An 18,809-nucleotide genomic window follows, 5' to 3' on the forward strand; every position below is an offset into this window, starting at 1 on the left:
CTCACCTGCTTTACCCTAGAACTGGCCTGGTGGGCCCATCCACAACGCTAGGAGGGCGGGCAACGGGCATGGACAGCCTAGCTGCAGGATTTAGGAAACTTGGCCCTGGGAGCAGATGGATGTTCTTTCCTGGCACATCTATGCCTGAGCAGGGAGAAGGAGGTTGGGGTGAGAAGACAAGATCCAGGTGCCCCGTGGTGGGGGTTGAAGTCCATGAAAGGAGCCTTGGTGGAGAGCTGTGCAAGAGCCAGGAGTTAGAGTGAACAAGGCAGCACAGGCAGCACAGCTGAAGCTTGGGGTTCTGGCAACAAGGAGGGGAGGTCCGAGTAGGAGTAGGGAAGGGCAAAGTTCAGGAGAGCCAGTTCTGGCTGGGGAGGTTGCCAGGAGGATTCCAGAAGGAAGTTGCAGTGGTTATATTTGGTAGCAAAGAGGCTCCACCTGAGGCTTTTCTCTCTAAATCTGGTCACGAACTGGAGCCCCAGGAGAGGGTCTGGCATCTTGTCACCCTGTCCCTCACTGAGCCGGCACTTCCAACTGACTCAGTAAATATATACCCCCCCATCCCCCGATCCCCACTCCCAGGGGTTCTAGTTCTCAGCACTGAGGCCCAGAGGTGAGTCCTGACCTCCCTCGTGCTGGGGACTCTCCCAAGCCAGCAGGGAGACAGAACTCTCCCCACCCCCACTAGACAGACCCCTTCAGCCCTTTATGGAGGGTCCCATATCACTGTCATACAGATGAGGATACCAGGCTCTCAGCTATGAGGTAACATCTTGGCTGAGCTGGGATTTGAACACGGGAAGGCACGTCTTCCCGGGATTTGCAGATTTAGAGGGGGGTGTGGGTTGTTAATAGACTCTTCCTGCCCCTGCCCCCATCCCCACCTCCTGCAGGCCTTAGCTCCCCTGCCTGGGGAGTCCTCAGGACACTGCCCCCTCTCTTGAGGGTCCTTTAAGGAAGTTGGGGGTACATAGCACAGCAGAGTTGCTGAGGCCCAAGGCCCTGGGGCTCTACTAGAGCCTCATCTGTAGCTGCATCCACCCCACATCAGGGCCCAGGCACCTCCTCAGCAGACAGGACTGGACAACAGCCCCCATCTCAGCCTGTTGCCCACTTCAGGCAGCACCCCAAGGCCATTAGCCACTGCTCTCTCAGGTCCATGATGTACCTTGAGAAGATGGCACAGGGTCTCGTGGAAGTCACAGAGTCAGGAGAGCTGGATTTGAACCCAGGACTAGAGACCCCAAAGCCCAGGCTCCTTCCTTTACCTGGGGCTGTTGCATCGCCTAGGCCTCTGCAAGGCACTCTCCCAACCCCTGCACCCCAGATCAGCCTGGGCACAAGGCAATAGGTCCTTGGGCTGGCCACCAGCCAGGTGGGACGGACTGTGGCTTTCGTAACACTTCTCTTTGGAAGTCAGAGGTGCTGTGGGCAGGGACCTCATTCTACCTCTTGCCACTCCGAGGAAAGGTGGTTGTGGGCCGGAAGCATGGGAACAGGGCTGAGAGCTGGTTTCAAGAGCCTGGTCTGGGCAGCCTGCCTGCTCCTGGCATCTCCTGCCATGGCCACTGGTAAGACACATTTGTGGGGCTGGGAGCTTCCGGGTGGGCGTGAGGCTTTGGGAGAAGGGGGGAGAGAGGTAGAGTCAGGGAGGGGGGTTGCTGCTCAGGGAGGGGCTCCTTGGTTGGGAGGGATGATGGGTTGTGCATCCTCTCCGGGCAGAGGTATCCCCCCTTGTTACTTTGTTTGCTGCCCAGAGCAGTCCCTCCAGGGGACAAGGTTGTCCCCATTTAGCAGAGCTGAGATCCCTAGAGAGTAGTGCCCTGCTAAAGGCTCAAAGGTCACAGAAGAGCCTGATTCCTTCACTTTAGGGACTCATTTGGCCTGGAGGGGAATGAGCAATGCTGAGTAATGGAGGAGGAAATCCAGTATGATTCCACAAGAGCCCCATCTCCCAGGGCTGCGGGGACGGTTAACCCAGCACTGTGCAGAAAGCGCTTGGCACAGGGCCTGTCTCGGATGAGCTCAGGGAGTGAACAGTTCGTAGGTCCAAAAGTGCCCTTCACTCTGGGAGTCCATCTGCCACCCCATACCCTCGTGGAGGCTGCAGACTCACCCCCGGACCCCCCGCCCCACCCTCAGGGTCCCATGTCGCTCAGCCTGAAGTGGACACCAGCCTGGGCCGCGTGAGGGGCTGGCAGGTTAGCGTGGAGGGCACAGACCGCCGCGTCAACGCCTTCCTGGGCATCCCATTCGCCCAGGCACCACTGGGGCCCGGCCGCTTCTCTGCCCCGCGCCCTGCGCCATCCTGGGAAGGTGTGCGGGACGCTAGCACTGTCCCTGCCATGTAAGCAGCCCTGGTGGGGGTGGGCAAGCGGGCAGATCAGCAGGGGCCCGGCTGCCCAGGCTCCTGGGGTTGACCAGATGACCCTTGGGTTCATCCTCTGGTCACAGGTGCTTACAGAATGTGGAGAAAATGATCAATAGTAGGTTCGTGCTGAATGGAAAGCTTAAGATATTCCCTGTTTCTGAGGACTGCCTGGTCCTCAATATCTACACTCCGGCTGAAGCTACAGCTGGGGCCAGAAAGCCTGTGCGTAGCCCAGAGGGCCCTGTCCACCCACCCAGCAACACCCTGCCCAACCTGCCCCCTCCCCGTCCGTGTCCTCAGCCTGCCCCAGGGACTGTGGGCGGACAGCTGGGGTGCCAGGGGCTGGGGTTCACCGTCCCACGGCCGTCTCTGCAGGTTATGGTGTGGATCCACGGGGGTGCGCTGATGGTCGGTGCCGCCACTTCCCAGGACGGGTCGGCGCTGGCCGCCTACGGAGATGTGGTGGTGGTCACAGTCCAGTACCGCCTCGGGCTCCTTGGCTTCTTCAGGTAAGACGGCAGGCCTCGACCGTGCAGAGGGGAGGCCAGCTCAGGACAGGCATCGAGGATCTAGGGTGAAAACCCGGAGACTGAATGAGGACCATCCGAGGCAGTCAGGGTGACTGACCACCAAGGGCTCCCACCCCCATGCTGCCGGAGACAGGGGTGCACACTGAGGCCCCAGCCTGGGGAAGGGGTCCGACCAAAGCCAGAGTTGCCAGTGACCTTGGTCCTTTGGGCTGAGGGTGTTGGCCCCTAGACTGGGTTCAGAGTCCCAACAGGGTATGTGGCAGGGAGCAGCGAGCTCTTCAGCCATTTGAGAGGTGGCCCTGGCTGGCTGCCCATGCATGAATGCCCAAACCACACCCCATGCACATGGATACCAAGCGTGGCTCAAAGCCAGGCCACTGGCAGGGGAGGAGAGCCCAGCCTCCTGGTGCCTGGATCAAAGCAAGCCTGGGAAGGTCAAGGAGAATCCACCAGGAAGCCAACCTGCACTAATCACTGCCCCGCTCTGCCCCCAGCACTGGGGACCAGCACGCTCCTGGCAACTGGGGCTTCCTAGACGTGGTGGCTGCTCTGCGCTGGGTGCAGGAGAACATCACCCCCTTTGGGGGCGATAGCAACTGCGTCACCATCTTTGGCGCCTCTGCAGGTGCTAGTATAGTCTCTGCCCTGGTAAGTCTGCACACGGGGCTATGGGGGCGCTGGGAGGGATCCTGTGCTCCAGCCCCTGGACAACCATCTATTCTCTATGCTGCACGCAGCTCCTGTCCCCGCTGGCCACGGGGCTATTCCACAGAGCCATAGCACAGAGCGGAATCATCACCTACCCGGGGACCTTGGAGCCTGACCCATGGTCCTTTGCTCAGGTGTGTGTCTTCTTCCTTCCCTCCCCTGCACGTCCCTGCTGCACCCTGCCCTGCTCTGCCCTGGGGTCCTGGAGCAGATGTTGGGAGGGAGCTCCCTGTTGGCATAGACAGACAGACCCACTGTGATGGGGAAAACTCACTGCCTATCAGAACTCAGAAGAACAAACAACTGGGGCGGTCTGGGGTGGGCAGTCAGGGAAGCTTCTGGCAAGCTGACCATCTTTGGCCCCTTCCCCAGGGTGGGGCCTCAGGGGGCACCCAGGCAGCATTTTGCAGTCCGAGAGCTCTCCATTCAGGCTCTGGACACCTACCCTAGATTCCCACGGAAAGGCCTTGGAAGAGGTAGCCAGGAAAAGCCAAAAGGGCCTATGGGCTGGGAACTGTACCTGCAGAGGCTGGAGGTGGGAGGCAGAGTGACAGGTCCAGGAAGCAGCAAGCCATCAAGTAAGTACTGGAGCAGTTTAGGGAACAGAGCAGGAAAGGAAGGCCTGGAGAAGTAGGGGGCATTGCAGGGATCTCCTGGACCCTGCCTGGGAATCTGGATTTCTTCCAGAAGGCACGGAAGGGCAGGACGATGACAAGTCTGAGCAACATTCTCAGAAGCTCACAGTGGCCATGGAGTGGAAATTTGATTGGAGGGAGTAATCCTGGAGGCTGGGAGGCCAGGGAGGAGGACAAGGCAGAGTCCAGGCAAGAGGGGATGGTGTGGGGCAGGGGCAGTGCTGCGGGTGGAGGGAAGAGGCAGACGTAAGCCCATCTGGAGGCTCCAGTGCCCTCACCTGGCTGAGGAGGGGAAGTGAGCTGGGCACCTTTACCCACCTGTGCCCGAGGCGATTCAGAAACAGGGGACCTCAGGGTGGGCGCGGCACCTCTCCTCCTGCCTCCCTGCCCCCTGTTTCCTTGTCCCTGCCCCCCCCCGCCTCCCTCCCCCACCCCAACCTTTTCAGACCATAAACTTTAGACCTTTCCCTGACTCTCCCATGTCCTGAGAAAAACACAGCTCAATCATTCCCCAGTAACAGACACCGATTCCTGCTAATATCCACACCCCAGGAGCTGGCCTCCAGTGCTGATTCTTGACTGTGCCCCAGTCTCAGCATCCACTCCCACTCCCACCCCCCTGCCAGACTTTGGCCCATGCTGGAATCCCTCCAAATTCGACAACTTTACTAACATCTCTGCCTCTGGGACCTAGTTAACCAGCTAATGGCACTGCTCAGAGGGCTGCAGGCACAGTAGACGACAGTGTGATATAATGGGGAGTGCACAGGTGACTAAATCACACAAGTTGTGGGCAGGGAAGGCTTCTTGGAGGTGGCATCAGGTCTCTGGCCAGTCTCGAGGCCCAATCCCTGACCCGGCTGTCCTATGCACTCGGCTGTCCTATGTACACAACCTCTCTATGGGAGGCAGAGGGCTGGGAGGTGGGGACGAGGGGCTGGGAGGGAGGCTAGACATCTTTGACTGTCTCCAGGACATCGCAGAGTCCTTGGCCTGCAATTCCACCTCGCCGGCTGAGATGCTGCAGTGCCTTCGGCAAAAGGCGGGCGAGAAGATGATCTTCACCGAGGAGTCTCCCAAGGTGCGCCCGTCGCTTAGGGACTGTGCCCGGTGATGGCCCAGTCAGGGCCCTGTCCAGGTCCTGTGGGTGGAGCAGGCAGCCAGCCATCTGGGCTGAGGCTTGGGGCAGCAACCCATGTGGGAAAGGAGTTAAAGGCCCAGCTAGGCCTGGGGTGTGCAGGGAGGCTGCACCCCAGCCCTGAGGCCAGGCCCTGGCTTCTAGAGAAGGGGCAGACAGCCAGGAGGGGCCTTCCTTGCTTTCTCCTGCAGAAAATTAGTATCATGCCCTACACCGTGGATGGCACCTTCTTTCCCAAGACCCCCGAGGAGCTCCTGAGAGAGAGGCGGTTCAACTCTGTGCCCTTTCTCCTGGGCGTCAACAATCACGAGTTTGGCTGGATCATTCCCAAGGTGAACGTCCTCTGGCCCCTGACTCCTGGGAGGCCTTGACCAGGCCAGGCCCCTCCTACCCCAACCTTGACACCACAGCTCTATGAGCTGGACTCTCCCATTATCCCCTACTGTTAGGTGAGAAAGTTAAGGGTCACAGAGCTGTAAGGAACTTGCTCAAGGTCACCCAGCTAGGACTTCATTTTCACAGAGCAAGTGTTCCCTTCTTGGAGACCAAGTTTTTGCACAAGGCAGCTTTCCGTGCAATGCTGGTCCTCGGCATATTCCTGCCTTGCTGTCCGGTTTATACATCAGGCCCTGTGCAGTGGGCTAATGTGACTCTATGCCTGAGACACAGATACATCAAGGCCACAGAGGACCTTCATGACCCAGTCATGAAGCATTTCCCCAGTCCCTGCCAGGGGTCTAGATCTCCCCACATGGAGTGTGGTAAGTCATGCTTTCCTCCTGTGCACACTTTCTTATCTTTCTTATGCTTCTGCTCATTATCACAACAATCAATTTGAGGCCTGCAAAACCTTCCACAAAGGGACAGTCCCTTCTCAGTGTTCCCTCATTTTGGCACTGTGGAAACTTCTAGAGTTTACCTCTGAAGCTAACAGTTCAGTGAACGTCTGCATGTCCATAGCTTTTCTTTTTTTTTTTTTTTTTTCACATGGGCAGGCACTGGAACCGAGCCCGTGTTTCTGGCACGGCAGGCAAGAATTCTCCCTGCTGAGCCACCATCGTACCACCCCATAGCTTTGTCCTCTGTCTCCAGGAGGTCCATTTGGGGACTTGCTGCAAGAGAGGCTCATGAAATCTTGACAATCAAGGATGAGGCTTGTAGAAGCATCTAGGCCAGTTAGATGTATATGTGTTCAATGGCTGAGGAGTGTTAGGGGATGTTCTAAGTTTCCTAGCTGCCAGAATGCAACACACCAGAACAGATTGGCTTTTAATAAAAGGGGATTTATTTTGTTAGTTCTTCAGAGGAAAGGCAGTTAGCTTTCATCTGAGGTTCTTTCTTATGTGGGAGAGCTCAGGGTAATCTCTGCTGGCCTTCTCTCCAGGCTTCTGGGTTCCAACAACTTTCCCCAGGGTGATTCCTTTCTGCATTTCCAAAGGCCTGGGCTGAGCTGTGAGAGCTGAGATGAGATATGCTGAGCTGCTTGGGCTGTGCTACATTGTGTTCTCTCATTTAACCACCAGCCAATTAAATCAAACATCATTCATTACAACAGGCAAGCCTCTTAGCCAACTGCAGATGTAATCAGCAACAGATGAGGTTCACCTACCATTCATTGGCTCATGTGCACAGCAACAGAACTAGGTGCCTTCACCTGGCCAAGTTGATAACTGAATCTAACTACCACAGGGGGAGAGGGTGCCCCAGGCTCCAGCATTGTCAGCTTCAAACTGACAGTAAAAGCGAGGGAGAGCCAACATGGCTGGGTTCCCAGACCTGGGCAAACCTGCCTGATGTGGAATGCTACGTGGATTCATAGCCAAGGATGTTTCTTGGAAATTGGGTGGCTCAGAGGCTGGTGCCCCTTATCGCTGGCACTGCTATTCCCTCTGCTCTCCTTACCACCCAACTGAGCACCACTGGACTGTGCTCAGCCAGCTAGACTCTGAGTTTAACAAATGTCTGCGGGGAAAGCCTTAGCCATGGAAAGTAATTTATATGCCTTAGGGAGACCTCTCCCCTTCTTGGGTATCGCCATAGCACTTTCTGAAAGTGTTGGGCCAATTTCTACTACCACCAGCAATACGAGGCCATGGGTTTCACTGCAACCTTACCAGCTTGTGCAGGCCGTTATTTCTTTTCATATCAACTTTCTTGAGATGTCATTTGCATACCATAAAATTTACCTCTTTAAGCTTTAAAATTCAGGAGGATTCTAGTATATTTAGTATATTTGAAAGTTGTGCAATCATTACCACTATCTAATTTCAGAATATTTTCATCACTCCAAAAAGAAACTCTATTATTTTACAGCAATCACTCCCCATTGCCCCCTCCCCCAGGACCCTGGCAACCACTAATTTACTTTCTCACTCTATGGATTTGCTGAATCGGGATATTCAGATTAGTTCTGATGGCTAATAACAGCACACATCTTTTCATCTCCTTATTGACCATTTATATCTTCATATATGTATATCTTCAGATGTATATATATCTTTATATATATATACATAACCACAATACATATATATAACCACAAAACATTTATACATATGTTTATGTCATATATATAACATAAAATTTGGAATTTAGCCAGTTGTTTTTTTTAAAGGCAATTTTATTGAGATATATTCACACACCATACAGTCCATCCAAGGTATACAATCAGTGGCTCACAATATCATCCCACGGTTGTATATTCATCACCATAATCAATTTTAGAACATTTTCGTTACTCCCAAAAAAAGGAATAAAAAGAAAAAAGAAAACACAAAACATCATCTACCCCTTATCCTCCCCTATTATTGACCCCCAGTATTGGTGTCATACATGTGTTCCTGCTGATGAAAGAAAATTTCATCAGTCACCCCTGTCCTGCCGCCCCTCCCCTTCGCCTCCCCCGCGCCCACAGCCACGGGTGCCATGGCTTCTGGAGTTACAGTGAATGATGAAGTCATCCAAGTTTTGAATGATATGAAAGTAAGGAGATCTGCTACACAAGAGGAGATAAAAAAAAAAAGAAAGAAAGCAGTTCTGTTCTGTTTAAGCGATGACAGAAGACAATTGTACAGGAAGCAAAGCAGGTCTTGGTGGGTGACATTGGTGATACCGTAGAGGACCCCTATGCATCTTTTGTGAAGTTGCTCCCTCTGAATGATTGCCAACATGCTTTGTAGGATGCCACATACGAAACAAAAGAGCCTAAGGAAAGACTCTTTATATTTATATATAAATAGATACATAATTATATTCTGGGCTCCTGAAAGTGCACCTTTAAAAGGCAAGATGATTTATGCTAGCTCTAAAGATGCCATTGAAAAGAAATTTACAGGTATTAAACATGAGTGGCAAGTAAATGGCTTGGATGAGATTAAGGACTGCTCAAAGTTTGGAGAGAAATCGGGAGGCAATGCAGTGGTAGTTTCACTTGAAGGAAAACCATTATAGAATGACAGGTGCCATCTGGATCTTAAGGAACTTCCATTTCTCTATCACAGTCAAGTGAAGTAGGATTAGTTTGCTTGTTTTTTCTCTCTCCCAACACAATAAATGAAGGCGATATCATTTATTTCCATAAGCCATCAGTGATTATTTAATACCATTACTTGTACATAAAACCCAGGGTGCGCCTTCCCATCGTACCTTAGCCAAAACAGTTGGTTATGTGCCTCCCTTGCAGCAAGCACTGTAATGAATGTGAGTGTCAATATGAATAACTTAGAATATTGGAAAGGGGAAGCTAATTGAACACCTTGAAAGGATTATTTTCTGGTCAGATGGTAAACTTTTTTCAGTATTATCTATAGTTGCACTTGATTCCAGTTCTGGGAACATTCATACCCCTCACCTGCCTTGGCAAACCTATTTTTGTGACATGGCAGCACGGATATAACACTATGCATTGAAAGCACTTTTTTGTAATGAGTTTAAACCCCCACCCCAAAACGGAATGCCAAATAAGTTGTGTTATGCGGAAGTAAGTTTTCAAAATTTTGGAAGATTTTTTTCAGATGAAAGATAGGGGTTGTCTAGGTTTTCATTTTTAATTATATGAATGGCTTGAGATCTTTTGTACTGGGCAATTTATTTCATGCTTCCAGCAGTCCCTGTGAATTACCCTGAACATTTCAATGGCTTTTCAGTAAGGCCAAACTCTAATAAGCAAGATATGAGAATACTGATATATACTACACCATATGTGTAACTGATACTTGCACCATGGGATTTTTTCATACTTCATTCTTTAAAAAAATAAGGGACTATAAATTAGTCTTATAGGGTCTTTTGTTTATAACTGATTCCTCAACTAATATGTCTCTTTAAGTCAGAGATTAACTATTACTTTAAACTATTATACTTGATTTGTTACATGGACAGATACAAATTTATTTTAGTATAGTTGAATTTATCTTTGAAATACAGCTTCGTACATAAAGTAAAAAATAATGATCGACATTAATTATGGTTCATGTGTTATTTAAGCCTAATTTGGCATTTGAAATGATCATTTTATTTTACAATCATCTACCATGAACAATGTTCCAGTAAGCTTTAAAAGGTATATGGTGCTAATTAATAAAATATTGAGGGAAATATTTTACTGCTAGTTTGCAAAATTATTATGTGTTTAAAAATAAAATATATGAAAATTTTTAAAAAAGTTATTGTTGGGCGGGCCGCGGTGGCTCAGCGGGCAAAGTGCTTGCCTGCCATGCCGGAGGACCTTGGTTCGATTCCCGGCCCCAGCCCATGTAAAAAACAAACAAACAAACAAACAAACAAAATACAATAAAACAAGAAAATGTTTAAAGATGTTTCCCTTTCTTCCTTCCTTCCTTCCATCCTTCCTTCCTTCTCTCTGTCTTTCCTTCCCTTCCTCCCTCTCTCTTTAAAAAAAAAACAAAAAAAAACAAAAAAAAAAAGTTATTGTTAACTATGGTCCATAGCTTGCAGTAGGTAACTCTTTCCAAATACCACTCTATTTTTCACTCCTTGTAATAGTATCATACGTTTATTCTGATTCATGAAAGACCTTTTTATATGTGTACTGTTAATAACAGTCATCGTCTGCCATAAGATTCACTGTCTTATACACGCCCATGTTGTAACCTCCAGCTTTTCTTCTTGTGATATACATGACTCTAAACTACCACTTTCAACTACATTCACCCACAATTCAGCACTACGTAATTATACTCACAATGACATGCTAATGTCACCTCTAACCAATTCCAAACAATTAAGTTCGACTTAGTTAAAATTTCTGCACATATTAAACAACCACCACCCACTCCCTACTCTCAGTCTATCTCCTTTCAACCAGTTTTAAGTGTACAATGTCAGGCTACCATCACCACCAAAACATTTTCATTATCACAAACAGAAACCCTGGACCCATTAAGCAATAACGCCCTGTTCCCTCAGCCATAGCTAACCTTTGATCAATTTCCTGTCTCTATGATATGCTTATTCTAAGTGGGATAATACAATCTTCATCCCTTTGTATTTCGCTTATTTCACCTTAGTATAATGTTTTCAAAGTTCAGCCACGTTGCAGCATGTATCAGAACTTCATTTCTGCATGTCCTTTTGCAGCCCCAAAGTTTTAATTTGATAAAGTCCAATTTATCTGTTTCTCCCTTTCGTTGTTTGTGCTTTTGGTGTCATAATTAAGAAATGATTGCCTAATCCAAGGTCATGAAGATTTACCCTTGTATTTTCTTCTAAGAGTTTTATAGTTTTGGTCTTACATTTAGGATTCATTTGAAGTTAATTTTTGTATAGGTGTGAGTTAAGGGCTCTTTTGCATTTGGCTAGCCAATTGTCCTGGCACCATTTGTTGGGAAGACTATTCTTTCCTCACCCTTGTTGAAAATCAGTTGACCATAGGCATGTGGTTTATTTCTGGACTTCCAAGTACACTCTGTTGATCTGTACATCTGTCCTTGTACCAGCATTACCAGATCGCCATTGCTTTGTAGTAAGTTCGAAATCAGGAAAATCTTCCAATTCTGTTCTTTTTTCCAAATTGTTTTGGCTATTCTGTGTCCTTTGAATTTCCATATGGGTTTTATGATCTACTTGTACATTTCTGACAAAAAAGGCAGCTGGGATTTTATTAGGGATTGGGTTGAATCTGTAGATCAGTTTGGGGAGTATTGCTACCTTAATCATATAAAATTTTCTGATTCATGGACATGGGATGTCTCTCCATTTATTTAGGTCTTCTTTCATTTCTTTCAACAATGTTTTGTACTTTTCAATGTATAAGTCTTACGTTTCCTTTACTTGATTTATTCCTAAGTATTTTATTCTTTCTAATGTCTATGTAAATGGACTGGTTTTCTCAATTTCATTTTCTGATAGTTCATTGACAGTGTACAGAAATACAGTTGATTTTTGTATATTAATCCTGTAGACCATTTTTTTTTAACTTTTGCTTTCTTGGCTTCTGCAGATTTAAGTTTAGTTCTTTAATTCTTAGGGAAGATTACCCTCTCCCCTTGGGTATGCACTCTTTGTATTTACTCCTCTGTGAATTTTCTGTTCCTGTTCCTACAAAAATTAACAAAGAGCCTAGCAATATGGAATTAATTTTAATAACTAAAATTCCCATAGTACTTACTCTATGCCAGGCCCTTTCTATGTGTTAACTCACTCAGTCCTCACAACTGTCCTGTGAAGCAGGTACCTTATTGTCATGCCTCTTTCATTGTTTAAGAAACTGAGGCACAAAGAATCAAAGTCACTTGCCCCAGGTCATGCACCCGCTAAGTGACAGAGCGGGATTTGAACCCAGGCAGTCAGGCTCCTGAGTCTTTGCTCTAAAAGCTGTATTATATAAAGCAGATATTGGGTGTTTTTAACTTTCCCTGCAGCTCCCTGTCTGTTTTGTTTGTTTGTTTGTTTGTTTGTTTTTTGAGGAGGGCATGTCTATTAAATGTTAAACCAACTCTCTCTCTCTGTAGTATTGCCACTAGTCACTCGCCTGCCATATTAGGTAGATCCCCCCCCTCCCCATTCACAGTTTACCTTTGCAGGTCTGGGGTTTGGTACCATCTGACTCCAGGGCTGGGGTAGGAGTGGGGGCAGTGGTCAGGCTATGCTGAGACAGGTTGGTGTCCCTGCAGCTCTGGAGGATTCTGGACCTGCTGGAGCGGATACGCAGGGAGGACACCGTGCTCCTCCAGCAGCTGTTGGCCGGCCTGGTAAGACCAGAGGTGGGAGGGAGGAGGCCAGCAGCCACCCTGCTCGGCGCAGTTTCCAGCCCTAGCCTCCAACATCACGTGGTCCACCTGCTGAATTTTAGTTCTGTCCTGGGACATGAATCAGTGTAGTTCTCAGAGGAAGCCTATTATCACTGACATCATGGAGACTGCCCCAGACGGAGCCCTGCGCTGTGCTGAGCGTGAGGGCAGACCTTCACCTCCGTCACTCCTCATGGCAGCCTTTTAAAGCAGGAGCTCTCATAATCCCCATTTTACACATGAGCAAACTGAGGCTCAAGGACTCATGGGAGGTGGGGCGGGTAAGACAGGGCTTGAGCCAGCTCTCTCTGACCCCAGAGCCCCAGCTGCCAGATGTGGAAGTAAACGGATCCCAGGGTCAGAGTCCAACCCTGGCCACTTGCCCACAGCTCCTCTGAACCCATTTCTTCATCTGTAAAGAAGAATGATATTTCCCACCACCCTGGCAGGAAGAAGACTGGGTGCTCCAGGTGAAGAGTTTAACAAGAGCTGGTGCAGAGGAGGTGCTCCATCTCTGTGTGTTTCCTCTTCAGGAACCTCCAGGACCCTCTCTGTTCACACAACCCCCTCACTGCTCTCTGAATGCTGTTCTCTCATTTACTTCCTGGTTAACATCGGTGGTCCATCTGCCCCAGGCCAGACCCTGTGCCAGACACTTCACAAATGCTGCCATATAGCCCTGCTAGGCAGGAACTGACTCTCAGAGAGGCTCAGCAACCAGTTTGAGGTCACAAAGCCAAGAAATAGTTACAGAGCTAGGATCTGACTCCAAACCTAGGTTCATGCTGCCCAGATCCCATCTAGAAGCCCCGAGAGGCAGGTGGCTGGCTCTAGTACACAAGGAACTGAGAGAGGCCAGGCTGGAGGGTTTGGGGCTTCTTGGGAGGGTCTCTGTGGCTGTGGGACTGACCAGGCCTGAGCCCGGCCTCTTGCCCCAGAACATTTCTGCCGAGGTGATGCCCACCATCATGGATGAATACCTGGGCAGCAGCTCGGACTCACAGACAAAGCCCGAAGCCTTCCAGGACTTGTTAACAGATGTTTTCTTCAACTTCCCTGTCTTGAACTTCGTAAGAAACTTCCGAGGTGAGCCTAGCCCTGTCCAGCTGCCCCACTCTTTCCAATCCAGCTCAGGAGCTGGGGCATCACCTGTGATTTGGATGCAAGAGAGTGCAAGCTCCCCCCTGGTATGTGGCACCCCACATAGCACGCCCACTGCCACCCCATGCTCCACTTCCTCTCCGGGATGCAGCTTCACAGGGATGAGCAGTGACTCAGGCAGGGCACTTTGCTGAAAAGATAACTGAATCTCAGAGAAGTGGAGTAGCATGCCAGGGACCACCAAGTAGGGCCCTTCACCAATTCCCTGGGATCCATGGATGAGCCATTCTCCCCTTTCAGACCTCCTCTTGAGAGAAAAGTCTTGCTTCCACCAAGCTTGGTGGCTGATCCCTGACACAGCCTTAGAAGAGAAGCTCCAAGTTCCTAACTATGTGACCTTGGGCAAGATACCTAACTCCTCTGTGCCTCAGTTTCCACATTTGTAAGATGGGGATAATAATAGAATCTAATCCATGCCTAACTCTAATCCTGTCCTCTCTTGGCAGATTCCGGGAGCCCCATCTTTTTCTATAGGTTCCAGCATCGACCCAGTTCTTTTGCAAAGATCAAGCCGGCCTGGGTGAAGGCTGACCACGGGGCCGAGATAGCCTTCATGTTTGGGGGGCCCTTCCTTACAGACAAGAGCTCCTTCCTGGGTGAGGACAGATGGACATTGACCCCTAAGCTGCCAGACTCCAAGGGGTGGGAGATAGGCGTGCAGGAATGGAGGTCTTGGAAAGGCACAAGGGATACCTGGACCCCTCCAGGCCCCTCCTGACCTGATTCTGGTTTGTTCCTCCCACCAGCCTTTCCAGAGGCCACAGAGGAGGAGAAACAGCTGAGTCTCACCATGATGGCCCAGTGGAGCCACTTTGCCCGGACGGGGTGAGTGAGTGAGTGAGTGAGCGGACATGCCTGGCCTTGAGCCTGGCCCCCTTAGTGTCTGCTTCCAGGGCACTGCACAGGAGACCTGGCCCTCATTCATTCCTCCCAACCAGGGACCCCAATGGAGAAGGGCTGCCCCTTTGGCCCACGTTCAACGAATCAGAGGAATACCTGGAGATCGGTCTGGTGTCACGGATCAGCCAGAAACCCAGGGAGGCACAAATGAAGTTCTGGGCAGAGATACTCTCCACTAAGATCCAACAGTGGCAGCAGAAGCAGGAGGGCAGGAAGACCAAGGAGGAACTCTGAGACAGGGCCTGGACCTTCTTGGCTGGGGCCAGTGCATGGGGTGGCAGAGTCCCAGCAGGAAAGCATCATCTCCTCATGCTGGGAGACCTGAACCCAAACCAGACTGAGGTAGTATGGTTTAGTTTGCTAAATGCTGCCAGAATGCAAGATATCAGAAATGGAATGGCATTTTAAAAAGGAATTCATTAAATTGCAAGGTTACATTTCTAAGGCCATAAAAATGTCCAAACTAAGGCATCCAAAGAAAGATACCGTGAATCAAGAAAGGCTGATGTCTGTCACGTGGGAAGGCACATGGCTGGAGTCTGCTGGTCCTTGTTCCCAGTTCCATTGCTTCCAGCTTCTGATTCCAATGGTTTCCTCCCTAAGCATCTGTGGGTCTTCACTTAGCTCCTCTGGGACAAAATTATGGGTTCTGGCTTGCTTGGTATCTCATATAGCAATGTCTGCTGGGCTCTGCATCTCCAAATGTCCGTGTCTAGATATCTGCTCTCTTTGTCAGCACTTCAGACATCTCCAATTGTCTGCATCTATGTCAGCTCTGAAGCTTTTTCCAAAATGGCTTCCTCCTAAAAGACTCCAGTAAGTGACCCACCTCTAATGGGTGGAGACACATCTCCATGGAAACCACCTAACCAAAAGGTCCCATCCACAATTGGGTGGGTCCCATCTCCATGGAAACAACTTAATCAAAAAGATCTCACTCAACAATATTGAATAAGGATTAAAGAATACGGCTTTTCTTGAGTATACAACAGTTTCAAACCAGCACATGGGGTCACGGCCCTTAAAACATCAGCCTCTCCAGGACAGGCACTTGTGCTTTCTTGAAATATCACCAGGCTGCTTCCTGCTTCCCACCTCTGGGCCTTTGCATGAGTTTCTCCCTCTCCCTGGGGTGCTTTTCCTGCTGGCTTCGTGGCAAGTTCCAGCTGATTCTATAAACTCCCCCAAGGAACCCCTCCTTCAGGAAAACTTCTCGGCCATCTCTGGGTCACCTGGCCCTAAGTCTGTGTCCATTATGGCAGAGCCGACCCTAGGCTAACATGTTTTTTTGAAAGTGAAAGTCAGCCGGACTTGGAGTCTGGGGTGGTATGGTAAGTGAATAAAAACTGAGAGAGTATGTGAATGGTGGCTGCAAGACTTGAACCCAGGCCCTCACGTGCCAAAGGCATGCTCATTCCCCTGCAGAGGTTGGGCCGTGGTCAGGAGGGGTAGGAGTCATCTTGAGCATCAGGGGGCCCGAGCCTAGAAGAAAGTTCAGCCCCTGAGGCTCCAGAATAGGGTTAGGAGGAGGTCTTCAGTTTAGTAGGTCCGCCCTGCATAAGACAGCAGAATTCAGCAGGGCCAGCTCACCAGACGTGGGCCTCAGCAGCTGGCACCCGGATCATTGGGACCTGCGTGGCAAGCTTCCCAGCCCCGGTGACTTAACTCTTTGTGGCTTGTCTGGGCCCTTGTCTTCTCTCCCAATTGGAAGGGCCCACCCTTTCAGGAAGCTCAGTACCTCTCCAGAGCACCCACCAGGACATAGGAGGACAAATGGGGGGGAGGGGGTCCAGACTAGTACATCAATCAGGCTGTTGTCACCGGGAGAAGAAGGGGCCTACCCACTCGGGCTACAAACGGTGAGAAGCAGCCAGAAGTTTTCAGAGTGGGGGCAAACATTTATTCTCTTAAGGATCAATGCACCATTCTCGTAAAACATCTGGATTTTAATATACACCACGATGATTTCCCCTGCTCCTGCCATCCAGTTTCACTGACTCCAGACCCACGTAACCCCTTCCTTAGTCAGGCCCAGTTCCTGGCTGCTATGGTTATACGAAAAGCACTCACTGGGAGTACTTCCGTCCTGGGAAGTCCGGCTTGGGCAGGAAAAGGGGCCATCACACCAGATGGGATCCCTCGTCACCCCTGGGAGGGCTCCTTCTCCCGTTCCCTTCCCCTCCCCTGGGACTTGTCCCTGTTGTCACAAGCTGGTAGACAGACAGACAAGTCAACAGGCCCCCTTAATGCCAGGCGTTACTAAGAACACCAAGGGCTGTGGGGACGCCCAGGAGGAGATCAGCCCGGACGATGGGGAACAGGGAAGGAGGGACAGCTGAGCTGTGACCTGAGGGACAAACAGGGGTCACCAAGTGTGCAGGCCAGAGTAGAGGTCGGCAGAGATCAGACCACACAGCCCGAAGGGGGCCTGAGGGTAAATGGGGAGCTTGGAATGGTTCTAGCAGGGGGTGACAGGATCAGATTTGTGGAAGTGGCTGGGGTGAGTGAGCGTGGGGACTGGGAGAGCAGAGAGGGGCCCGTGTGGGCTTCCAGGTAGAAGGAGAGCCTTGGGTGGGGTCTAGTTTTAGAGTCAACAGATGGAGCTGATATGACGGGACCCAAAGGTTTGGGGAAGGGGCAGTCTGAAGGTGAGCAACGGTCCAGTTTGGGCCACCTTGGGTGTGAAAAGAGGCCGCTTCCTCCAGGCCTGAAGGTGGTACACACCCAACCACGTGGCTCCCACCGCAGCCGCGGGGGCTGGGGGTGGGTGGAGCATCGCCGGTTTGGTGTTGCCATCACTAGCAGGCCCTGGTGAGCCCCATCGCCCCCTTTCCCACCGCCCCCACCCCCACCCCAGCCTCTAGGGCTCTCTCCACACGGGGACGGAGGAGGATGGAGCTGGCTCCGCCCCAGCAGGCAGGGCGAGGGCACCGAACACAAGGCGGACGTTCCTGGGCAGCCAGCGCTCCTGCCTCTCTGTCCTCTCTTCACTGCCCCTCTGGCTCCCTCGGTGCCCCCCACCCCCGCTCCCCGCCGGCCGGGGCGCCCCGGACCCACTGAGCGCCCTGCCCCGAGGACCCAACAGCCACGCAAAGCTGAGGGCAGCAAGCCAAGGGGCACCCACAGTCCCAACCGAGACGGCCCGGGTGGACTCAGGGAGCCTCCCCACGGCGGGGACCCGGGAGGGGCCGTGGGGGCAGCAGTGTGCCGAGATGAGCACCAGGGGGCGCTGCAGGATCGGGAGCGCCTGGCCCCAGCGAGAGAACAGGTGCGCACAGATGCTCCCGGGACACCCCGGCAGGAGCGCGCATCCCCGACTCCATACTCAGGCTCTCAGCACACTGAGCCGGCTCCCAACCGCCTGTATAATTTACTGGATGTGTATCTTTGAACAAGTTATTTAGCCTCTTCGTACCTCTCAGTTTTCTCTTTGTACAATGGGGGTAATAATGACCCTTCATAAGGCAGCTGTGAGCATCAAGAGGTCACAAACTGTAAAACGTCCAGATTAGTGTCCCACCCGCAGAAAATGTCTGAAAGCACCGTGTGGCTCCTTGCTTACAGCTCAAAGATGGGAGAATAGAGAGACATCAGGCCGTGTCATTCTAATTTTAAATACCTCTGGTTGTTCTCATTTAAAAACCTCCTAGGTCTGTGGCTGCCAGAAGGGTGGATGACGTGATTTGGTGAAGGGCAGGCTGAATGCCCTCTGAGCACCCACTCAGGGTCTCGGGGGAATCCATCAGGAGACCCTCCCCCACCCTGCAGGGGACCCTCTTCTAAGAATTCAGATTCCCCACCTCCAACCCAGTTCCCAGCCCTGCTGCCCAATGCCCTGGGAAAGCATTCCAAGCACAGAAAGAAGCTTTGGCAGGAGAATGCCAGCTCTGTTTCTTGGGAATAGTGGTGCCCAAATGTCCTTCCTCTCCATCCTGGCCCTCAGGCCTCAGGCCCGTCAGATCTTGGGGTGCCATTGCCCAGGAGAGCCTTATGAAGTAGTGCTCCCCCTCCCTAATGTCTCTGGGCTGGTCCCTCCTGATTCTGGCTTGGGGCCCAGGGCACCAGGCCATCGGCTGGCAGTTGAGGTGGGGGGGTTTCAGACATCACTATCAGACT

General features: G+C 51.1%; 1 protein-coding gene and 1 pseudogene across 1 annotated transcript; both read left to right on the forward strand.

The window, feature by feature from the left end:
• The first annotated feature begins 1,438 nt into the window (after nt 1-1,438).
• Nucleotides 1,439-16,056, forward strand: CES3 (carboxylesterase 3). The gene is made up of 13 exons (XM_077132669.1): nt 1,439-1,571; nt 2,143-2,347; nt 2,455-2,593; nt 2,747-2,880; nt 3,396-3,549; nt 3,639-3,743; nt 5,218-5,325; nt 5,574-5,714; nt 12,516-12,593; nt 13,571-13,718; nt 14,240-14,389; nt 14,540-14,618; nt 14,732-16,056. Exons 1-13 carry the CDS (start codon nt 1,490-1,492, stop codon nt 14,925-14,927), a joined length of 1,719 nt encoding a protein of 572 aa, XP_076988784.1. The 5' UTR covers nt 1,439-1,489; the 3' UTR covers nt 14,928-16,056.
• LOC143659572 (cofilin-2 pseudogene) lies at nt 6,955-10,048 on the forward strand (annotated as a pseudogene).
• Nucleotides 16,057-18,809: the final 2,753 nt, after the last annotated feature.

This window comes from Tamandua tetradactyla, chromosome 16 (genome assembly GCF_023851605.1).
Source record: "Tamandua tetradactyla isolate mTamTet1 chromosome 16, mTamTet1.pri, whole genome shotgun sequence".
Classification (NCBI taxonomy): Eukaryota; Metazoa; Chordata; class Mammalia; order Pilosa; family Myrmecophagidae; genus Tamandua; species Tamandua tetradactyla.